Raw genomic sequence first — 21,133 nt, 5'->3', positions numbered from 1 at the left:
TCACCATAAACCAGGAGGGGGGACGGGATGGAGTGACGTTCCCCAATCTCCACCCCCATAACCATGCAAGTTTTTAACCATACAAGTTTTTAATTATACGAGAAATTTTTTTTTGCAAAAAATTGTGATATGACAAATAATTGTATTCAAACCTAAAAAGTACGGATACGGATACAGAACACTAATATGATACAACACATATATATATAAACTCTGATATGACAAATTTTTAAAAAAAAATTATGACACGGATATAACAAAAATAACAAAGTCTTATAATAATCATGAAGAAATCATGAATTTGGTTTGAGCTTTTAGAGTTCTATGTTTGTTATTTTTGTTTTTTAAATTTTATATTAATTTTTTTATTAGTTCATAATATATTTTAAATTGCATTGAATCTCAATATTCTAACAAACAATTATTGAAGCACCACATTAGTATCAAAAGGTTTAAACATAAGTAGGACTAAGCTAAATATATGGTGTAAAGAGCCGGCCATAGACAATATAATTATCATGCCAACTATTTAGTGATATTTTATGCAGTAAAAGAATAATAAATAACTTTTTTTTAAAAAAAAAACTATCAATCTATTTTCACTAAAATTCAAGACTTCAATAAGAATCCATTTTAAAATGTTTAATATAAAATTTAAAGACCTTACTAAGACGCCATTTAAAAATGTTTAATATAACATTCAATTCTAATCTTTCACTTCATTTGTTTTGACATAAAATATTTTTTTCAAAAAAGTATTTTATTTTTTCTGGTAAAATATTTTCTTTTACTTTTATTTTTTGATGATTGACAAATGTCTAGGTCAAGGTTGAGTCCAAGTCCATCAAGTAGGAAATGTAAAATAGTTTGTCAAAAATTAATGAATAAATTATTTTTATTAGGTTTGAATAATTTTTTTTCTTCGTAAATATTTTATGATAATCAAACACCATAAATTACTAAAAATATATTTCGAAAAATATTTTAGCCTTACACAAACGGCTTTGTTCAATAAAAAATTCTGCTAATTACTAAATCCCTACTATTAATCAATAAAAACTTAGTACTTTAGTTATATATTATTGTAAGGTGTGCACTTTTACAATAATACCGCAAGTATTACGGTGTGGGTCATATCATTTTTTGACATTATCCAATTTACCTAATATTAAAATAAGGCATTCCATTACATGCTTAGTAAAGCACATTTAGGGCATCGAAGAATGTATTTTACCAAAAAAAAAATCTATAAAAGTCATGTAGAAATAAGTAATGCAATGTATCCAAATTGACGAATTTAGTTGACAAAGGATGGAATACATAAGTCAACCTTTTAAGTCATATAAAGTGAGAGTAATAGTCAATTTGAGAGCTAGAACGGAAGCATGCTCAAATCATAAGAATGATACTCGTTTAGAAGGATTTTGTGACTTTGGTCAATATAGTAAGGGGTCTACTTTAAATGCTTATACACATCACAACAATCAAATTCTTAAGAGCAGCCATAGGAATTCGGACCATCTAACTAAATTTATGTAAGTATGGAACGACATCATTGTGACATCATCATATTTAATTACATCATAATGATGTCTTTTCTCACTCACATAAATTAGTCGGATACATCCAACTTTCGTGAGAAATTATTAAATGGTCTAGGTCCATAAACACTTGGTGGACCAATTTAATTTAGACTTTTCAATTGAGAAAATGGTCCCACAACAGTGTATTAATATGTTACAAAGAAATCTCATAAACGATTTGAATTTAATTAGTTCACCATGCATAAAATGGACTTAAACCATCTATTAATTTCTCGACTTTGGAACTATTTATCATTACTCAATTCCTAATACTAATAGTATTTTTTTATGCATTTAGGTAGATATCCTTAACACAAACACAACTCTCAACTCCATAAAAAAAAAAATTACTATTGACCCTTTTTATAGTCAACATCATACGTAGTATTCTTCCTTGCATTTTCATCCTATCAAAAAATTGGGTATTCATAATTTGTACAATTCTTCATCTTTTCGTTAAAGTATAGAGAATATTTTTTTTAACTAAGGAAGAAGGGTGATTTGAAATAAAGATTATTAGTATAAAAAAGGCTGATTAATATATATATTTTTACTTTATACGTTAAATTGTTATGCAGGCAATAAGCGTAAGTTTGAGATGAGAAGAGATGCATATCCCATTGTACTGAACTTTAAATATACAAATCTACGTGTCATTAGTAGTACTAATCGTAGTTAGTAAAACACCTTAGGATAAAAAATGAAACATGATACATACGCGTATAATTTGATTATTATTTTTCAAATAGTTTGTTTAAAAATTCAATATGAAAAAGCATAAATAATAAAAGTACACGTAAATGGGTATAATACGAATGCTAATAAAAATTTTGTGGTAAAAAATATGGTAGCAATTTTATGTAACAACTCACGTTTCTGTTTATTTATTTGTAAGTAAGTAAGGGTTACGTTAAGAGGAACTAAATACATCCTAGGCATACTGCCCTTTACAAAGCGTGTATAATTACATAATTTGTAATAAAATATGTGTGTGTATAACAAAACTTAAGGGAGAGAGAGAAAGAGACAGAGAGTGATAAAGGGACTGAAAACTGTTTATTCCAATACGCACAAATCAGTACACATGCATGGCTTTATATATAGGCTCAAAGCTTAGCTTCCTTAATAAGCCACTAAAACAATCTTCCTTTGTAAGCCTTAAACCTTATGTCATGAATAATGTAATTCATTGTGGAGCTCACACAATCATATATACATAACACTCCCCCTTGGGGTCCACAATACTACACTAAGAATATGCCTCGTTAAAACCTTGCTAAGGAAAACCCAGTGGGACAAAACCCTAGCGAAGGAAAAAGAGTACAGTATTCTTATGTATTTGAACATGGTATTGCATAGATTTAAAACTGCCTCATTAAAACCTTGCCAGGAAAACCCAGTGGGACAAAACCTGGACAAAGGAAAAAGAGTACAGCATGCCAATACCTCTTTAATGAATTGCTCCCCCTCATTAGATCAACCCTGAAGATCCTTTAGTTGACGCATTCCAATGTTGTACACCAGCTTCTTGAATGTTGTAGTTGGAAGCGTTTTAGTGAATAAATCTACTAGATTTTCACATGAACGTATCTTCTGAATATCAATATCACCCTTTTTCTGCAGTTCATGTACATAAAAGAATTTTGGTGAGATGTGCTTGGTCCTGTCACTTTTAATATACCCTTCTTTCATCTATGCAATGCATGCCGCATTATCTTCATATAATATTGTTGGACTTTCTTTTATTGATGAGAGAGCACATGTTGTTCGAATATGCTGGATCATTGATCTCAACCAAATGCATTCCCTGCTTGCCTCATGAATTACGAGTATCTCAGAATGATTTGAATAAGTGGCAATCATTGTCTGTTTCATCGATCGCCATGATATAGCTGTGCCGCCACAGGTAAACACATACCCTGTTTGTGAATAAGCTTTATGTGGGTCAGAAAGATAGCCGGCATCTGCATATCCAACTAATGGAGACTTTGGTGCCTTCGAATAAAACAAGCCCATATTAGTTGTGCCACGAAGATATCGCAATATGTGTTTGATTCCATTCCAGTGTCTGCGAGTTGGTGCAGAACTGTACCGTGCTAATAAATTGACTGGAAAAATTATATCAGGTCTTGTGCAATTTACAAGATACAAAAGAGCACCAATCGCACTGAGATAGGGCACTTCAGGGCCAAGGAGTTCTTCATCATCTTCATGAGGACGAAAATGATCTTTCTTGATGTCCAGTGATCGGACAACCATTTAGGAGCTCAATGGATATGCTTTATCCATATGAAAACGTTTCAGAATCTTTTCTGTATATGTTGATTGATGGATGAGAATACCATTCGGAAGATGTTCAACCTGCAGCCCAAGGCAGAATTTTGTCTTTCCAAGATCTTTCATTTCAAATTCTTTCTTTAAATATGTGGCTGTCTTTTCGATCTCGTCCATTGCTCCCACAAGGTTCAGATCATCAACATATACTGCAACAATAACAAAACCAGATTCTGATTTGTTAATAAATATGCATGGACAAATATGACCGTTCACATACCCTTCTTTGAGTAAGTAATCGCTAAGGCGATTATACCACATTCGTCCAGATTGCTTCAATCCATATAAGGATCGTTGTAATTTTATTGAGTGCATATTACGTGGTTTTGTTTCAGGCATTGTAAATCCTTCTGGGATTTTCATATAAATATCACTATCTAGTGATCCATATAAATATGTTGTAACCACGTCCATTAAATGCATATGCAATCTTTCTGTGACTGCTAAATGTATTATGAATTTAAAAGTAGTTGCATCAATCACAGGGGAATATGTTTCCTCATAATCAATACCAGGTCTTTGTGAGAAACCTTGAGCTACAAGTCAGGTTTTATATCTCACGATTTCATTTTTCTCATTACGCTTTCGTACAAACACCCATTTGTACCCAACAGGATTAACACCCTCAGGTGTCTGGACTACTGGTCCAAATACTTCACGTTTAGTTAATGAATTTAGCTCTGCTTGTATCGCTTCTTTCCATTTTGGCCAATCATTTCTTCGTCGACATTCTTCAACGTTTTGAGATTCCGGATCCTCATTTTTAATATCAAGAGCAACAAGATATGAGAATATGTTGTCGACAACAATTTCATTTCTATTCCATCTCGTTTCATAATTTAATGAGATCTCATTATTTTCAGGTACCTTTGCCTCATTAAGAGCATGTGCCTCATCAAGGGCCACATCATCATCTGTTGCTTTTGCCTCATCAATATTTATTATTTCATCATTTTTAGGTACCTGAGACTCATCAAGAGCATCTGCCTTATCAAAGGCTATTATCTCAGATTGATCAATAATATCTGTTGCTCTTTTTGTGGCCTCTTCAAGAGTGCCAACTTTTTTTTGTGATTTCCTCTTACGAGAAACAATATCTTTTGCACCAACTGGTCTACCACGCTTCAGGCGTGTTTTAGATGCATTTGCTGCATTACTGACAGAAGGTCCCTCAGGGACAGCAATTCGTGCTGGTACATTTGCAGCTGGTATATGTGATTTTATCACTTTCTTTGTATCAGTAAATGCATCAGGTAATTGATTTGCAACATTTTGCAAGTGAATGATCCTCTGAACTTCTCGTTCACATTGGTTTGTACGAGGATCAAAATGAGACAATTTCAGGGCATTCCAAGTAAGATCACGTTGCTGCTGTACCTTTTCTCCCCCTAATGGTGGGAAAACAGTCTCATCAAAATAACAGTCAGCAAATCGTGCTTTGAAGACATCACCTGTCAGGGGTTCAAGATATCTAATAATAGATGGAGAATCAAAACCAACATAAATTCCAAGTCTACGTTGAGGACCCATTTTAGTGCGTTGGGGTGGTGCAATTGGAACATATACAGCACAACCAAAAACTCGTATGTGGGTGATATTTGGTTGTTGACCAAAAACAAGTTGTAATGGTGAGTACTTATGATAAGCAGTTGGTCGTATACGAACTAATGATGCAGCATGCAATATGGCATGACCCCAGGCAGAAACAGGTAATTTTGTTCGCATAAGTAAAGGACGACCAATTAGCTGAAGTCTTTTAATAAAAGATTCAGCCATACCATTTTGAGTATGAGTGTGTGCAACAGGATGTTCAACATAAATTCCAGCTGACATGCAATAATCATCAAAAGCTTGAGAAGAAAATTCAGCGACATTATCAAGACGGATTGTCTTAATTGGGTAATCAGGAAAGTGTGCCCGTAATTTGATGATTTGAGCAAGAAGTTTAGCAAATACAATATTACGAGTAGAAAGTAGACAAACATGTGACCATCGTGTTGATGCATCAATTAAGACCATAAAATAACGAAATGGTCCAGATGGTGGATGGATTGGCCCATATATATCCCCATGAATTCGTTGTAAAAATGGAGGAGACTCAACAATGACTTTTGAAGGGGATGGTCTGATAATCAACTTACCTTGTGAGCAGGCGGTGCATAGATGATTATTTGGTAAGATGATTTTTTGATCCTTTAGTGGGTGACCATGTGAATTTTCAATAATTCGACGCATCATTGTACTCCCTGGGTGACCAAGTTGATCATGCCAAAGTATAAAAAGTTTTGGGTCACAAGATTTTTTATGGATCACAACATTTGACTCAATTGTTCTAATGGTTGTATAGTATAACCCAGAAGAGAAAACAGGGAGTTTTTCTAATATCAGTTTCTTGCCTGAGGTAATGGAAGTAATGTAGAGATATTCGACATTTCTTTCATTTGCAGTCACAATATGATACCTATTACGACGCAAGTCTTTAAAACTCAGCAGATTTCTCCGAGATCTTGTAGAATATAAGGCATCATTGATTTGTAATCTAGTTCCATGTGGTAAAATGACGTTGGCTCGTCCGGAGCCTTCAATCAAGTCGGTGGGACCTGATATGGTACTGACACTAGCGTCTGTCAGAGTTAAGTGGGAAAAATATTTTTGATCTCGAAGGATTGTATGCGTTGTTCCGCTATCTGCAAGACATATGTCTTCAACATTTATTTTGGAACTAGTCAGATCCATTCCTATTCATGCAAATTTCTTTATCAGAAAAAAAAAACTTTTATAACAAAAACCTTTAATACAAACTAGAAAATAAAAACTTTAATACAAGGACAACAAAAAGCATAGTAGACAGTCCATAAAAGAAACATAAGATTAACTGGTGTGGACATTTCCATCACCAATCAGGAAGTCTATCCTTCCATCACGATCATCAAAAAAATCTGATACATCCAGATTGGTGATGTTAACTGGCTCATCATGATTAATGGAATTCATTTCCAGATTTGTGGTGTCAATTGGCTCATCATGATCAAGGAAATTCATTTCCTTTTGTTTTCCCTTTTCTTTTATTGAGGCTTGATACAGATCAGCCAGATGCTTCGGTGTACGACAAATACTTTGTCAATGCCCTGTCATGCCACACCGATAGCAAGTATTATCATGAGCCTTGGAAGGTTGAGCCACATCCTTTCCTTTTACTTGTCTCATTTCATTATGATCTTTCCTTTGAGGATATGGTGTGTATCTCTGATTGCGAAAATGTGAGGATTGATATCCTTCATGATAATAAGAATGATTTCTACCACGACCATATTCATTATTGTGGTAGTTATTTTTGCCACGACCATATTCATTTTTACCACCACGACCACGTCCACGTCCGCGTCCACGACCACGGGATGAGGCAACATATGTTTCTGGGATCGGTGTCGATCCAGTTGGACGAGACTGGTGGTTTCTCAATAAAAGTTCATTATTTTGTTCTGCCACAAGCAAACATGATATCAGCTCTGAATATTTTTTAAATCTACGCTCTCGATATTGTTGTTGCAAGAGTACATTCGAGGCGTGAAATGTGGTGAATGTTTTTTCTAGCAGAAGTTCATCAGTAACAGTATCACCACATAATTTCAATGTAGAGCTGATTTTGAATAGGGCAGAGTTATATTCAGCCACAGTTTTGAAATCTTGCAACCTCAGTTGCAGCCAATCAGCCCTGGCCTTTGGGAGGATAACTGTTTTTTGATGATCATATCTGTCTTTCAAATTGTTCCACAAACAAAGTGGATCTCTTTCAGTGAGGTATTCATTTTTCAGTTCCTCACTAATATGGCGCCGGAGAAAAATCATGGCATTTGCTTTATCTTGCAATGATGCATCATTCTTTTCTTTAATTGTGTCTACAAGGCCCATGGCATCCAAATGGATCTGAGCATCCAGAATCCATGATAAATAATTTTTGCCAGAAATATCCAGGGCCACGAATTCCAGCTTTGTCAAATTTGACATTTTCAGAATAACTAGATGTGACAACAATATAAAAATATAATTTAACATAGTATATAAAATAAAATGACATTAAATGAGATAATAACATAATATAAATTATTTAAATAATAAAGGTAGTAAATCCAGCCATAGTAAATAAATTAGTAAACAATAAAAGCGGTAAAACCGGCCCATAAATCATTAAATAATAAAGGTGGTAGAACCGAACATAGTGTAAGCACATATATCATTTAAGTGAACAAATTTATTTTATGAATAATAATCCATAATTAACATTTCCTTACCCTTTGGAGTCAGAAATATTATTTTATCCGATAAAGCAAACCAACCCAACAATCTATCAAAACTAATATCACAAAATAGATATATAGTTGGGATAGAATGAGGGAGAGAAAGCATATTCTTCAAATCTCAGATGGATAGAGCTCGTGCTGATAACGTGTAATAAAATATGTGTGTGTATAACAAAACTTAAGGGAGAAAGAGAAAGAGACAGAGAGTGATAAAGGGACTGAAAACTGTTTATTCCAATACGCACAAATCAGTACACATGCATGGCCTTATATATAGGCTCAAAGCTTAGCTTCCTTAATAAGCCACTAAAGCAATCTTCCTTTGTAAGCCTTAAACCTTATGTCATGAATGATGTAATTCATTCTGGAGCTCACACAATCATATATACATAACATAATTGAATTAATTAGGACCTAAATATGTAAGATTATATGTTACTAGTTAACACTCACAAGATATAAAACTATTAACTTTTTTATTGATTATAAAAATAAAATTGATAGTTTAATTGCCAGCTATTTTACAATATATAATTATACATTATTTGAAAACTTGCTTTTCTTTTAATAAAATGATTAAAGGCCGGGTAAACATTTTTTTTTTTTTTTCCTTAAAAATTCAAGTAAACTTATATGCACTCCTAATATTATTTTTTAATATAACTCAAACACCTACGGTCTTTTTTTAGAAAAAAGGCAAAAAAAAAAAAAAATCACACCACCACTAATGTATTTTATTCATAACATGAACCAACAAAAAAATAGTTGTAGTTAATTAGAGGAATCTGGTTGGAGTAAATTTAGCTATCAAAATAAAATAAAAAAAATAATCCCGTAGATGGCATCAAGGCATGTCCGGGGTCCCACATTTCTTGCGCACAAAATGAAAGAAGGACAATGCGTGGGTCTAATTCAAGTTCGATGAAGTTCATCCAACCTGATTACGTGACATAATAAAATTTCAACACGCGGCTAGTAATAATATAAAATTAATTTGGGCATTACCCATCAATTTCGCTTATAACCCATCTTTTTTCTTTTCTTTCTCATCTCTCCTAAAATTTTCAGCAGCAGCGTCTTCTTTTCTTTGCATCACCAAGGGCGTTTTATCGGTTCGGGAGACCAAATGAGTCTCGGACGTACCACTACTGCTCACCCACCAAACACAACCATCACCAATTACAAACCCAAACACAGCAGCCATCACCAATTAGTCCCATACATACCCAAATAGTAGTCCCTTCATCTACCACCTATCGCCACCATCTCCGTCGGACTGAACTTCGAGCACAGACCACCATCGCCTGACTGAGCACTCGTTGTCACGCGCTCATGCGAGTAGATCTAACTCATTTTTCATGCGCACACGCGCCCCTTCTTCTTCGGCGATTGCAATACAGGCTCAGATCCAAACCCTTCACAAATTGCTTCTATCCAATCCACTGGCTGCAAATCATCCATTCTCTCTGACGCCGTCGGCCATAGTTCATCGGTGACGGGGAGGAGGAAGAAAGCAGTGGCGGCAGATTAGAAGAGATGAGAAGAGTGGTGGCCGCCGCCGTTGGATCACCTCGCCCACCATCACGGCTGTCGCGATCGCCACATCTTCCTCCGCGTCACTCGATTCGGAACTGTCACTAGAGAGAAATTTCCCGGTGAATGGTGGTCAAGGATGGTGGGGTTAATTGATTCTTTCTGTTTGTTGTTTATATGAGAAAAGACCATTACAAAGGTTGCCTCTTTTTGGTCCATTGCGTGAGAGACTGATTATGCAGCAAAAGTTCCACAGGAACAGAACCAGGGCGAGCCTGAAGTGCCTTGAAAGCTTGACCCCAGTGGATATGCATAGCTTTCCAAGTCAGAAAGTTTCTCGTAGTCGGAGAGAAGATGAGGTTGTTGAAGATGAATTGTAGAGAAAGAATATACCTGAAAATAGATGGGTTATAGCCGAAAATAGATGGACAACACCCAAATTAATTCTATATTATTATTAGACACGTGTCGAAATTCTATTCGGCCACATAGCCAGGTTGGATGACCTTCATCCAACCTGGTGCTTCCGTTTACACAACTCTTATTGATTCAGAATGTGGACTTCACCCGGATGGTATTAAGCTAGACAATCTTTTTCGATTTGCAGTCTCGTTCTTATTTTTATTCTCTGACTTAATTTTGTCTCTTTTACACTTTCACGCTCTAATTCGCTCTCGTTTTTGCTTTCACTTGCATTTAATGTGACTTAGAAACGGTATTTATTTACTCACAAAAATCAAAATCTAATTAGATTTGAATGGTTTTGAGTTACCTAATCTTTCTCGATTGGTACTATTCTCATGTTTCGAGCACACTCTATGTGCAATCTCACTCTCATTTCTATTTTTTGTGACTTAATTTTGTCTCTTTCATACTTCTGCCTCCTAATTCACTCTCGCTTTCGCTCATACATTGCGACTTAGAAAACAAAAATTAAAACCTGACTAGATTTGTATTTTTATAATAATGAGACGGGTATTATCCATTAATATAGTTAATAGAGACAACTTATAATTTTTTCGAATAGGGGTGTCGATATTTAAATTTCCTTTGACTAATTTATCAAAATAAATAAGTAAATAAAAAAATAAATTGTAAGGCCCACATATTAACTTATTGGAATTCATAATGTTCTTTGTCAAAATTTTATTATAGGGATTATTCCAAAAAAATGAAGTTTTGAACGTCAAGGGTCAAAATAATAGAGTCAAAATCAAAATTTTCAAATTAATGGAGTTTTATCAAAGTTTGACTTGGACATGGAAATATATTGTACTTTATCTTTTGATTCCCAAATTGCCTAATAAGTCACACAATTTTTTCCGATCTGCAATCTCACTCTTATTTTTATTCTTTGTGACTTAATTTTGTCTCTTCTACACTTTCACCCTCTAATTTGCTATTGCTTTCGCTTACATTTTTTGTCACTTAGAAACGGTATTTATCTACTCACAAAAATCAAAATCTGATTAGATTTGAATGGTACTGAGTCACACAATCTTTTTCGATCGGTATTGTTCTCACGCTTCGAGCACACTCTGTGTGCAGTCTCACTCTCATTTCTACTTTTTGTGACTTAATTTTGTCCCATTCACAATTCCGCCCTTTAATTTGCTCTTGCTTTCGCTCATAATTTGTGACTTAAAAACGGTATTTACCTATTCACAAAAATCAATATTTGACTAGATTTGTATTTTTATAATAATGAGACGGGTTAAGTCAAATAAAGCAGGAGCGGAAGCGAAAGCGAATTCGAGAGTGAGCGCATTAGAGTGGCAAAATTATGTCATAAATAGTGAGAATTTGAGCGAGAGCAGGAGCACGCTCGGAATGTATTAGCGACACCTGTTGAGAATGATTGTGTGACTTCGGAAACGTGTATTATCCAGTAGTATAGTTAATGGAGACAACTTATAGTTTTTTCGAATAGGGGTGTCTGATATTTAAATTTCCTTTTGACTATTTTATCCAAATAAATAAGTAAATAAAAAAAATAAATTGTGAGGCCCACATATTAAATTATTGGAATTCATAATGTTCCTTGTCAGAATTTTATTATAGGGATTGTTCCAAAAAAATGAAGTTTTGAATGTCAAGGGTCAAAATAATGGAGTCAAAATCAAAATTTCTATATTAATGAAGTTTTATCAAAGACTAACTTGGACATGAAAATTTATTGTACATTATCTTTTGATTCCCAAATTGCCTATTAAGTCACAAGATCTTTTCCGATCTGCAATCTCACTCTTATTTTTATTCTTTGTGACTTAATTCTATCTCTTTCACAATTTCCCCCTTTAATTCGCTCTCACTTTTACTTACATTTTATGTGACTTAGAATCGGTATTCATCTACTCACAAAAATCAAAATCTGATTAGATTTGAATGGTGCTGAGTCACATAAATTTTCTTGATCGGTACTGTTCTCACACTTCGAGCACACTATCTATGCAGTCTCACTTTCATTTCTACTTTTTGTGACTTAATTTTGTCCCTTTCACACTTCCACCCTCTAATTCGCTCCCGCTCATACTTTGTGGCTTATAAATGACATTCACCTATTCATAAAAATCAAAATCTGACTAGATTTGTATTTTTATAATAATGAGACGGGTATTATCGTTTTTTCGAATAGGGGTGTCGATATTATTATTTTTTTTCCCTAGTTGGTACTCACACACACTGCTTCCACAAAGGATCGAACCCCTAACCTTCCTTTGGAAAGTAACGGCCTTGTACCGCTAAGCCACAGTCCTGTTGGTAGGGGTGTCGATATTTAAATTTCCTTTGACTAATTTATCAAAATAAATAAGTAAATAAAAAAATAAATTGTGAGGCCCACAGATTAAATTATTGGAATTCATAATGTTCTTTGTCAGAATTTTATTATAGGGATTATTAATGACGTTTTGAATGTCAAGGGTCAAAATCATGGAGTCAAAATCAAAATTTCCAAATTCATGGAGTTTTATCAAAGTCTGACTTGGTCATGAAAATTTATTGTACATTATTTTTTGATTCCCAAATTGCCTATTAAGTCACACAATCTTTTCCGATCTGCAGTATCGCTCTTATTTTTATTCTTTGTGACTTAATTTTGTCTCTTTCATACTTTCGTTCCCTAATTCGTTCTCGTTTTTGCTTACATTTTATGTGACTTAGAAACGACATTCATCTACTCACAAAAATCAAAATCTGATTAGATTTGAATGATGCTGAGTCACACAATCTTTCTCGATTGGTACTGTTCTCACGCTTCGAGCACACTATGTGTGCAATCTCACTCTCATTCATGCTTTTTGTGACTTAATTTTGCCCCTTTCACACTTCCGCCCTCTAATTCGCTCTCGCTTTCGCTCATAATTTTAGACTTAGAAATGGTATTTACCTATTCACAAAAATCAAAATTTGACTAGTTTTGTATTTTTATAATAATGAGACGGCCAGATGGGTATTATCCAGTAATATAGTTAATAGAGATAACTTATAGTTTTTTCGAATAGGGGTGTTGATATTTAAATTTCCTTTGACTAATTTATCAAAATAAATAAGTGAATAAAAAAATAAATTGTGAGGCCCACAGATTAAATTATTGGAATTCATAATGCTCTTTGTCAAAATTTTATTATATGAATTATCCCAAAAAAATGAAGTTTTGAACGTCAAGGGTCAGAAATGGAGTTTTATCAAAATCTGACTTGGACATGGAAATTTACTGTAAATTATCTTTTGATTCCCAAATTGCCTATTAAGTCACAATATCTTTTCCGATTCGCAGTCTCACTCTTATTTTCATTCTTTGTGACTTAATTTTGTCGCTTTCACACTTTCTCCCTCTAATTCGTTCTCGCTTTCACTTACATTTTATGTGACTTAGAAACGTCATTCATTTACTCACAAAAATCAAAATCTGATTAGATTTGAATGGTGCTGAGTCACACAATCTTTCTCGATCAGTACTTGAGGAGGGCCGAAGTGACATGGGCCGGATATGACCCGCAAACGCGACATCCGGTCCGTGCAGATGGGTCAAGCCCATAGAGAAACACTGTCATATGGGCCGAACGCGAATAGCTCATCAAAGATGACCAAAACTCACAGAGGAACGGGCCTAGATCTAGCAGTCCATTAATATTTGTAAGTATCTATAAATAGGAGAAGTAATGGATAGAGCAGGGGAGATATTTTTTTGGTTGAAATGTAAGAGTTTTAGAGAGAGAAAGAAAAAACGAATTTCTTGCATCTTCAATTGGCGCCGTCTGTGGGAAACGTTGAAGATTGATTGATCATTGATCAATATCGCGTGGATTCAGACCAGTTCGTGGGAACGAAACTCGATCTTTGGGAGTTGGATCCAGATCTGAGCGATTGTGACCTACTCTGGAGGAATTTTAGTTCCTGTTGCTTTGGCGGAAGTGGCTTCAGATCTACGCAACAACAAGTTGTTCGATTGTGGCAGGATCTGACGGATTTAGAATTCGGACAATTCAGATCTCGTCAACCGTAAGCATAATTCGGAGAATTCGAAACCAGATCTGAAAAATTCGCACTCACGAAGCTCAAATCTACTCACGAACTTGAGATTAATGCCTTTACTCCGTTCAGGAATAATGATAGGTGAAAGCTCCAATCCGATGGAGGCTGTCCAGCAAACGAAGCTTGAGGAGTTGATGAACTTGATCGAAGCTCTCAAAAAAGAGAATGCATAATTGAAAGCTGGAATGCAACATCAGCAAATACCCGCGGTTTCGCGTCCACTTCCGGCCGGTGAAGGAGGTGTTCAATCTAATATCGCGCATCAAGGCGAGCAGGACGAGAACAATCAGTCAGCTCTCCACCGTGATGAAAGGAGGATGGACGATTTGCCGCCAAATGTTCGTCGAGTTGAGGATCACGAAGGATCGACTCATGTTGATCCGCGACATGAGTAGATCAGACAGAACGAAGCCATGACCTTCGATCCGCATCGGGAAAGGTTCAACCGAGAGGAAGTGATAGAGGTTGATCGCCGCCGAGTTGTGTCGCCTTGGCAAAGAGAGCTCATAGAGGAACGGTCGTTCGATCCGTCTTACCGGCCCTCCATGGCTACAATCACTCATCGCGGTTCGGAGAGCAGAACCGTAGCTCACAGAGCTACCGCTGGGCTCCAGAGAGAGAATGAAGCACTCCGATCCGCGGCTCGGACGGTTGATTCACCATTCACTGACGAGATCCTGAATGCCCCGCATCCAAGGAAGTTTGCTATGCCAGTCTTTATTCTGTTTGACTGAACAACCGATCCGATCGATCATGTGTACCATATCTAGTTGAAGATGGCCCTGAATACGGAAAACGACTCTTTAATGTGCAAATGTTTCCCTACAAGCCTAGCTGGACCGGCGCTCAGCTGGTTCAAGAACTTGCCTAGGATCTCCATTGGTAGCTTCCGAAACCTGTGCGATCGGTTCATAAGCCAGTACTATGGGAACAAGCGTCTGCCGAAGGACATCTCGAGCCTATTCACAATGAGACAGCACAAAGATGAACGTCTCCAGGCTTTTCTCACCAGGTTTAATCTCACTAAGAGTATGGTGATCGAATGCCACCCTTCTACAGCGGTTCAAGCCTTCAAGTTAGCCATGACACGTGGCACTCCGTTCCATACCAGTCTGGTAGTGAACACGCCGACGACTATGGATGAACTCAATGAAAGAGCCGATGGCTTTGTGCGCCTAGAAGAAGAGGAGGCAGCCAATGCTCGGACAGCGTCGGTCGTGTCGACCGAGGAAAAGTACAAGGCAAAGATCAGGCAGAAGCAGGCTCAGCCGCAACGTCAGACCTCCTGGAAGGCAGAAAAGAGGTCCAGGGAGGAAGAGCTGATCACTCTGCTGAAGGTCACTCTGGCGAGGCTATATCAAGAGAACAAAGATAAGTTTCATCCACCACTGCCAATTAGGCAACCCCTCAAACAGAGGGATCAGACTAAACATTGTGATTTCCATTCCGATTTCGGTCATCAGACTAACGAATGCAGGAATTTGAGAAGGCAAGTGGAGATGTTGATAGCTAGAGGGGAGTTCGCGAGTTATGTTCAAGGCTCGGCGATAGAGCAGAATCGACCGATGGAGCAAGTAAAAAGGAGTCACAAACAAAGCTTCCACAATTCACAACCAGTTCGTATAATCAATGCTATCCACGGTCAACCCGAGCCCAGCGAAGATTCAGATGAGCTACTCCGAGCACGCCTACGGCAGGCGCAGATGAAGAAAAGGGTCAGCAGTGTGAATACTCTGCACTAACAGATCACATCGATACAGATAAAGTTTGACAGGACAGACCTGCAGCGTGTTCAAGTCCCCCATGAAGACTCGTTGGTAGTCAGCTTGACAGTGGCAGACTGCCTGGTGCGCAGAGTTCTGATCGATCCCGGAAGCAGTGCGAATGTCATGCCGAGGGACATACTTGATCGGCTCGAGATTAAACCAGAGAGGCTCAAGCCCACTGGAAATCCCCTATTAGGATTCGATGGCAAGAGGGTGGAGCCCGTCGGAATGGTGGAAGTAGAAGTTCAAGCTGCAGAACGAGCTCTTATGGAAACTTTTGTGGTTGTGGAGATTCATCCCTCGTACAATCTCCTGATGGGAAGAGGATGGACTCACAGAATCCAAGGTGTACCCTCAACTCTGCATCAGGTCATGAGGTGCCTTGGACCCGATGGAAGTAAGGTGATAGACATTCGTGGGGATCAGGTTGCAGCCAAAGAGTGTTATTCCGTCACACTAAAGTATGCTGGGAAAGGGAAGGCGCCCGTCCGATCGGCAAGCCCCAAATAGCAATTACAGGAACCTCCGCCCAAGCAGAATAAGGTGGAGGAGTCAGTTGACTTGACCGAAGAGCCCCTTCTGGATGTGCAGATCGATCAGTCCAGGCCAGAGCGAACTACCAGAGTAGGAGTAAGACTGACCAGGGAAGAGCAGCAAGAGCTAATTGACTTCTTGTCTCACAATGCCGATGTATTTGCATGGAGTCACCTAGACATGCCTGGAATTAATCCCTCCGTATCCTGTCATTCCTTGAATGTCAATCCCAATTTCAAACCAGTAAAACAGAAGCAACGAAGATTTGCTCCAGAACGTAACCAAATCATAGCCGAGGAAGTTGATAGGCTGCTTGATGCGGGATTCATCAGAGAAGTGCACTACCCTGATTGGTTATCCAACGTCGTTGTCGTGCAGAAGAAGAATGGGAAATGGCGAGTATGCATTGATTTCACCAAATTGAACAAAGCCTGTCCGAAGGATAGCTTCCCGCTGCCAAAGATTGATTTAATGGTGGATGCCACCACCGGGTATGAGCGTTTAACCTTTCTGGACGCTTATTCAGGTTATAATCAGATCCCTATGGACCCGGCAGATGAAGAAAAAACTTCTTTTGTAACCGAGCGAGGGACATACTGCTACAAAGTTATGCCTTTCGGACTAAAGAACGCGGGAGCAACTTATCAAAGACTTGTTAGCAAAATTTTCAAGGATCAAATAGGAAAGATTGCGGAAGCCTATATTGATGATATGGTGGTAAAGAGTAGGAAGAAGGATGATCATCTGAAACATCTGCAAGATGTATTTGATGTGCTGAGGCGATATGGGATGAGGCTCAATCCAACCAAGTGCTCGTTCGGTGTGAGTTCCGGTCAGTTTTTGGGACACGTGGTCAACCGCAGAGGCATCGAAGTTAGCCCCGCTCAAGCAGAGGCTTTGATTAAGAATGCCGAGCCAAAGACGATCAGAGAGGTGCAAGCCCTCACAGGACGAATAGCTGCATTAAGTCGATTCATTTCTAAGTTGTCAGATCGCTGCAAGCCGTTCTTTGACATGATTCGGAGTCATGGAAGACAGGTCTGGGGAGATGAGCAACGACAAGCATTGACCCATTTGAAGGAATATATGCAGAATCCACCAGTCTTGTCAGCCCCGGATCCAGAAGAAAAGTTATTTCTATATCTTGGAGTATCTAGTGTTGCGACAAGTGCCGTTCTGATTCGTTGCAAGGAAGGGGTGCAACACCCGGTATTTTATGTCAGTAAAACAATGACCGAGGCAGAACGAAGATACTCGAAGGCCGAACGGGTGATACTTTCACTTGTAAACGCAAAAAGAAAGTTGAGGCATTATTTCGAATCCCACCCTATAGCTGTTCTAACAACTTTTCCAATCAGAGTGCTTATGCACAAGCCAGAACTCTCGGGCAGAATGACAAAGTGGGCCATAGAGTTAAGTTCATTTGACATAACGTATGAGCCGAGAACAGCTGTCAAAGGACAAGCGGTAGCCGATTTCCTGCTAGAATGTGACTCTGAGGATACGGAAGAAGACCTTAGATGCGGCTCTTGGAAACTTTATGTGGATGGCTCCTCTAACCAGATGGGGGCAGGAATTGGGGTTAAACTGCAAACCCCAGAGGGTACTTCTTTGAGTCAAGCACTCAGACTTGAGTTCCGAGCCACCAATAATGAAGCGGAATACGAGGCGTTGCTGAATGGGTTAAAGTTGGCCAGAGAGCTACAGGTCAGAAGTTTGACTGTTTATAGTGACTCACAGTTGATTGTTCGGCAGGTAAATGGTGAGTACGCGACTAAGGATGACACGATGGAGGCATATCGTTCTGCCGTTCTGCAAAAAGCCAAGGACTTTGCAAAGATTGAATTCATACAGTTACCGAGGGAACAGAACGCAGATGCGGACCGGTTAGCATGTAGTGCTTTGAGTTTTGGCGAGACATTGGCGAGGGTGATTCCAATAGGAATATTGACCCAGCCATCTATTTTCGAAGAACCTTTGGACTCTGACCCTTGGCAAGTCAATGTCATACCGTATGAACCGAGTTGGATTGACCCCATCATCACTTATATTCGAGATGGCGTTTTGCCTATGCAAAGGGATGAAGCTAGGAAAATCAAAAAGAACACTGCAAAATACGCCATCGTGCATAACCAGCTATACAGAAGGTCCTACTCTGGCCCATATTTGAAATGTGTCACCCCCGCAGAGTCGCAGCAGGTGTTGCGAGCTATTCATGAAGGTGTATGTGGCAATCATTCTGGGGGAAGATCGTTAGCGCATAAAGCAATGACACAAGGGTATTTCTGGCCGAACATGTCAAGAGATGCGGAGGAGCTCTCTCGAAGGTGCGATAAATGCCAACGATATGGACCATTGATCCACCAACCACCTGAGGAATTGCACGTAATGGCCTCGCCATGGCCTTTCGCGCAATGGGGGATGGATGTGGTCGGTCCTCTGCCAACGGCAAGAGCTCAGAACAAGTATGTGCTACTGGCCACGGATTACTTCACTAAGTGGGTGGAAGCAGAACCATATCCAAGCGTGACTCAGACTCATGTGAGACGATTTATTTGGAGCAATATTATCTGCCGTTTCGGCGTTCCAAGGTCAATAGTCATGGATAATGGCACGAACCTCGACAGCAAGCAAGTAAGAGAGCTGCTGGAGGAGTATGGAATTAATCAGAAGTTGGCTGCAGTAAGTCATCCCCAGGCCAATGGACAAGCAGAAATTACAAACAGAACAATTTTCGCCTGCATTAAGAAGAAGCTGGAGGACCATAAAGGGAAGTGGTTGGATGAGCTCCCGAACGTCCTATGGGCTTACAGAACCACCCCAAGGCGGCCGACTGGGGAGAGCCCGTTTGCGATGGCGTATGGTACCGAGGTGGTTATACCGGTTGAGCACTTGGTCCCAACTATCAGAAGCTTAGCATGGAGTCGAAATCAGAACGACAGAATGTTAAGATTGAACCTCAATATGATAGACGAAAAGAGGGACGCTGCAGCAATAAGGTTAGCATCATACCAGCAAGTATTGGCGAATAGTCACAACAAAAGAGTGAAACACAGAGATTTTGCCCCTGGCGATCTGGTTCTGAAAAGAAAGGTGGGGATAGTCAAAAAAATGATGCCACCCTGCGAAGGCCCATACAGAATTGCAGAAGTCATAGGGAAGGGAGCATATACATTAGAGACCATGGCGGGAAGGTTGGTCAGCAAGCCCTGGAATGCTACGTCTCTGAAGAGGTACTACCAATAAAAGCTAAGTTTCAGCTTTATTGGGTGTTGTTTGTTTTCAATTAAGTACGTATGAATGTGCAAATTCTTGAAATTTATAAAAATAGCTTTCCTTTTTAAAGGGTTTTAAAAAAAAATGATGAAAAGCCAAGTGGCAAGTGGCATTCTAGCCGAGCGCCAGGCACTTAAGCAAGATAAGTGGCAGCTGGCACCATAAGCCGAACGCCAGGCACTTGCTAAAAAATGAAAAGCCAAGTGGCAAGTGGCATTCTAGCCGAGCGCCAGGCACTTAAGCAAGATAAGTGGCAGCTGGCACCATAAGCCGAACGCCAGACACTTGCTAAAAAATGAAAAGCCAAGTGGCAAGTGGCATTCTAGCCGAGCGCCAGGCACTTAAGCAAGATAAGTGACAGCTGACACCATAAGCCGAACGCCAGACACTTGCCAAAAAACACGCACACGACAAAGTTAATATGAAAAAATATTGGAAATGGGCCTGAACAGAGCGTAGCACAAAGAAAAAAGAGAAAAAAGAGTTTTATCATCTCATTCATAATAAGCATTGGAGTTACAAAAAGTGAAGTATTCAAGTCACATAGTTACAAAAGAGTATGGAATCGAAGAGTCAGGAGGAGTCCTAGCTAGCTGCCTCAGTACCGACAGCCTCCTGGTTGTGCTAATCCGCCTCCTCGTTCCCGTCAGCCATCTCACCCTCACGAGGTGGGGAATCAAGATGAATAACAGAGTCATTCTGCTAGGGGCCAACGTCAGCAGTGGCAATGGGAGATACCACAATTGACGAATGGAGAGCGGTTAGAGGCTGAACGATAGGAGGAGCTGTAGTGATCCTGGAGGAAGCAATCTCCTGACATTCATCAAATATGTGCTCGGCTTCGATGGGTTCTGGGTCAACATAGACCCCCAGAGGAACAATCCCTAAATCCTTATCAATCTCATCCAGAGTTGAGCTGGTCTGTCCCTCAGCCGGAACTCGGTTGGAGAAACCATCTCGGAATCCCTGAGCATATCTAAGAGCTCCAACTCTTGATAACCGAGCATGAAGAGCCAGCATTCCACCATTCACTCTGCTGATGGTATCAATCAGAGCGTTGCGCTCGTCCAGAGCTCTTTTCTCAAAAGCCATCCGAGCAGACTGTTCATCAGCCAGAAGGCGCTGGAGCTCTGCCTTTTCATCTCTGATTGAATCACGTTCAGTCTGCCAGACACTCTTCTCAAGCTGGAGGGCATCCTTCTCATCCTGAAGAGAGTCGTTCTCTTTCTTCAGAACATCTCTTTCTTTTTCGGTTTCTTCAAGCCGTGCC

The 21,133-nt window shown here is 38.8% G+C and overlaps 1 protein-coding gene across 1 annotated transcript; it reads right to left on the bottom strand.

Moving 5' to 3' along the window:
• Positions 1-7,037: 7,037 nt before the first annotated feature.
• On the bottom strand, positions 7,038-7,925 carry LOC132309172 (uncharacterized). The gene is made up of 2 exons (XM_059807508.1): positions 7,448-7,925; positions 7,038-7,399 (listed from the first exon to the last, which is right to left on the bottom strand). The coding sequence occupies exons 1-2, from the start codon at positions 7,923-7,925 to the stop codon at positions 7,038-7,040; spliced, it is 840 nt and encodes a 279-aa protein (XP_059663491.1).
• Between the last annotated feature and the right edge of the window lie 13,208 nt (positions 7,926-21,133).

Source organism: Cornus florida, unplaced genomic scaffold (genome assembly GCF_030987335.1).
Source record: "Cornus florida cultivar Cherokee Brave unplaced genomic scaffold, ASM3098733v1 CherokeeBrave_3.0.0_Hap2_Chr05, whole genome shotgun sequence".
Classification (NCBI taxonomy): Eukaryota; Viridiplantae; Streptophyta; class Magnoliopsida; order Cornales; family Cornaceae; genus Cornus; species Cornus florida.
Note: the sequence above shows the minus strand (reverse complement) of the source record. Positions and strands in the feature narration are given on the sequence as shown.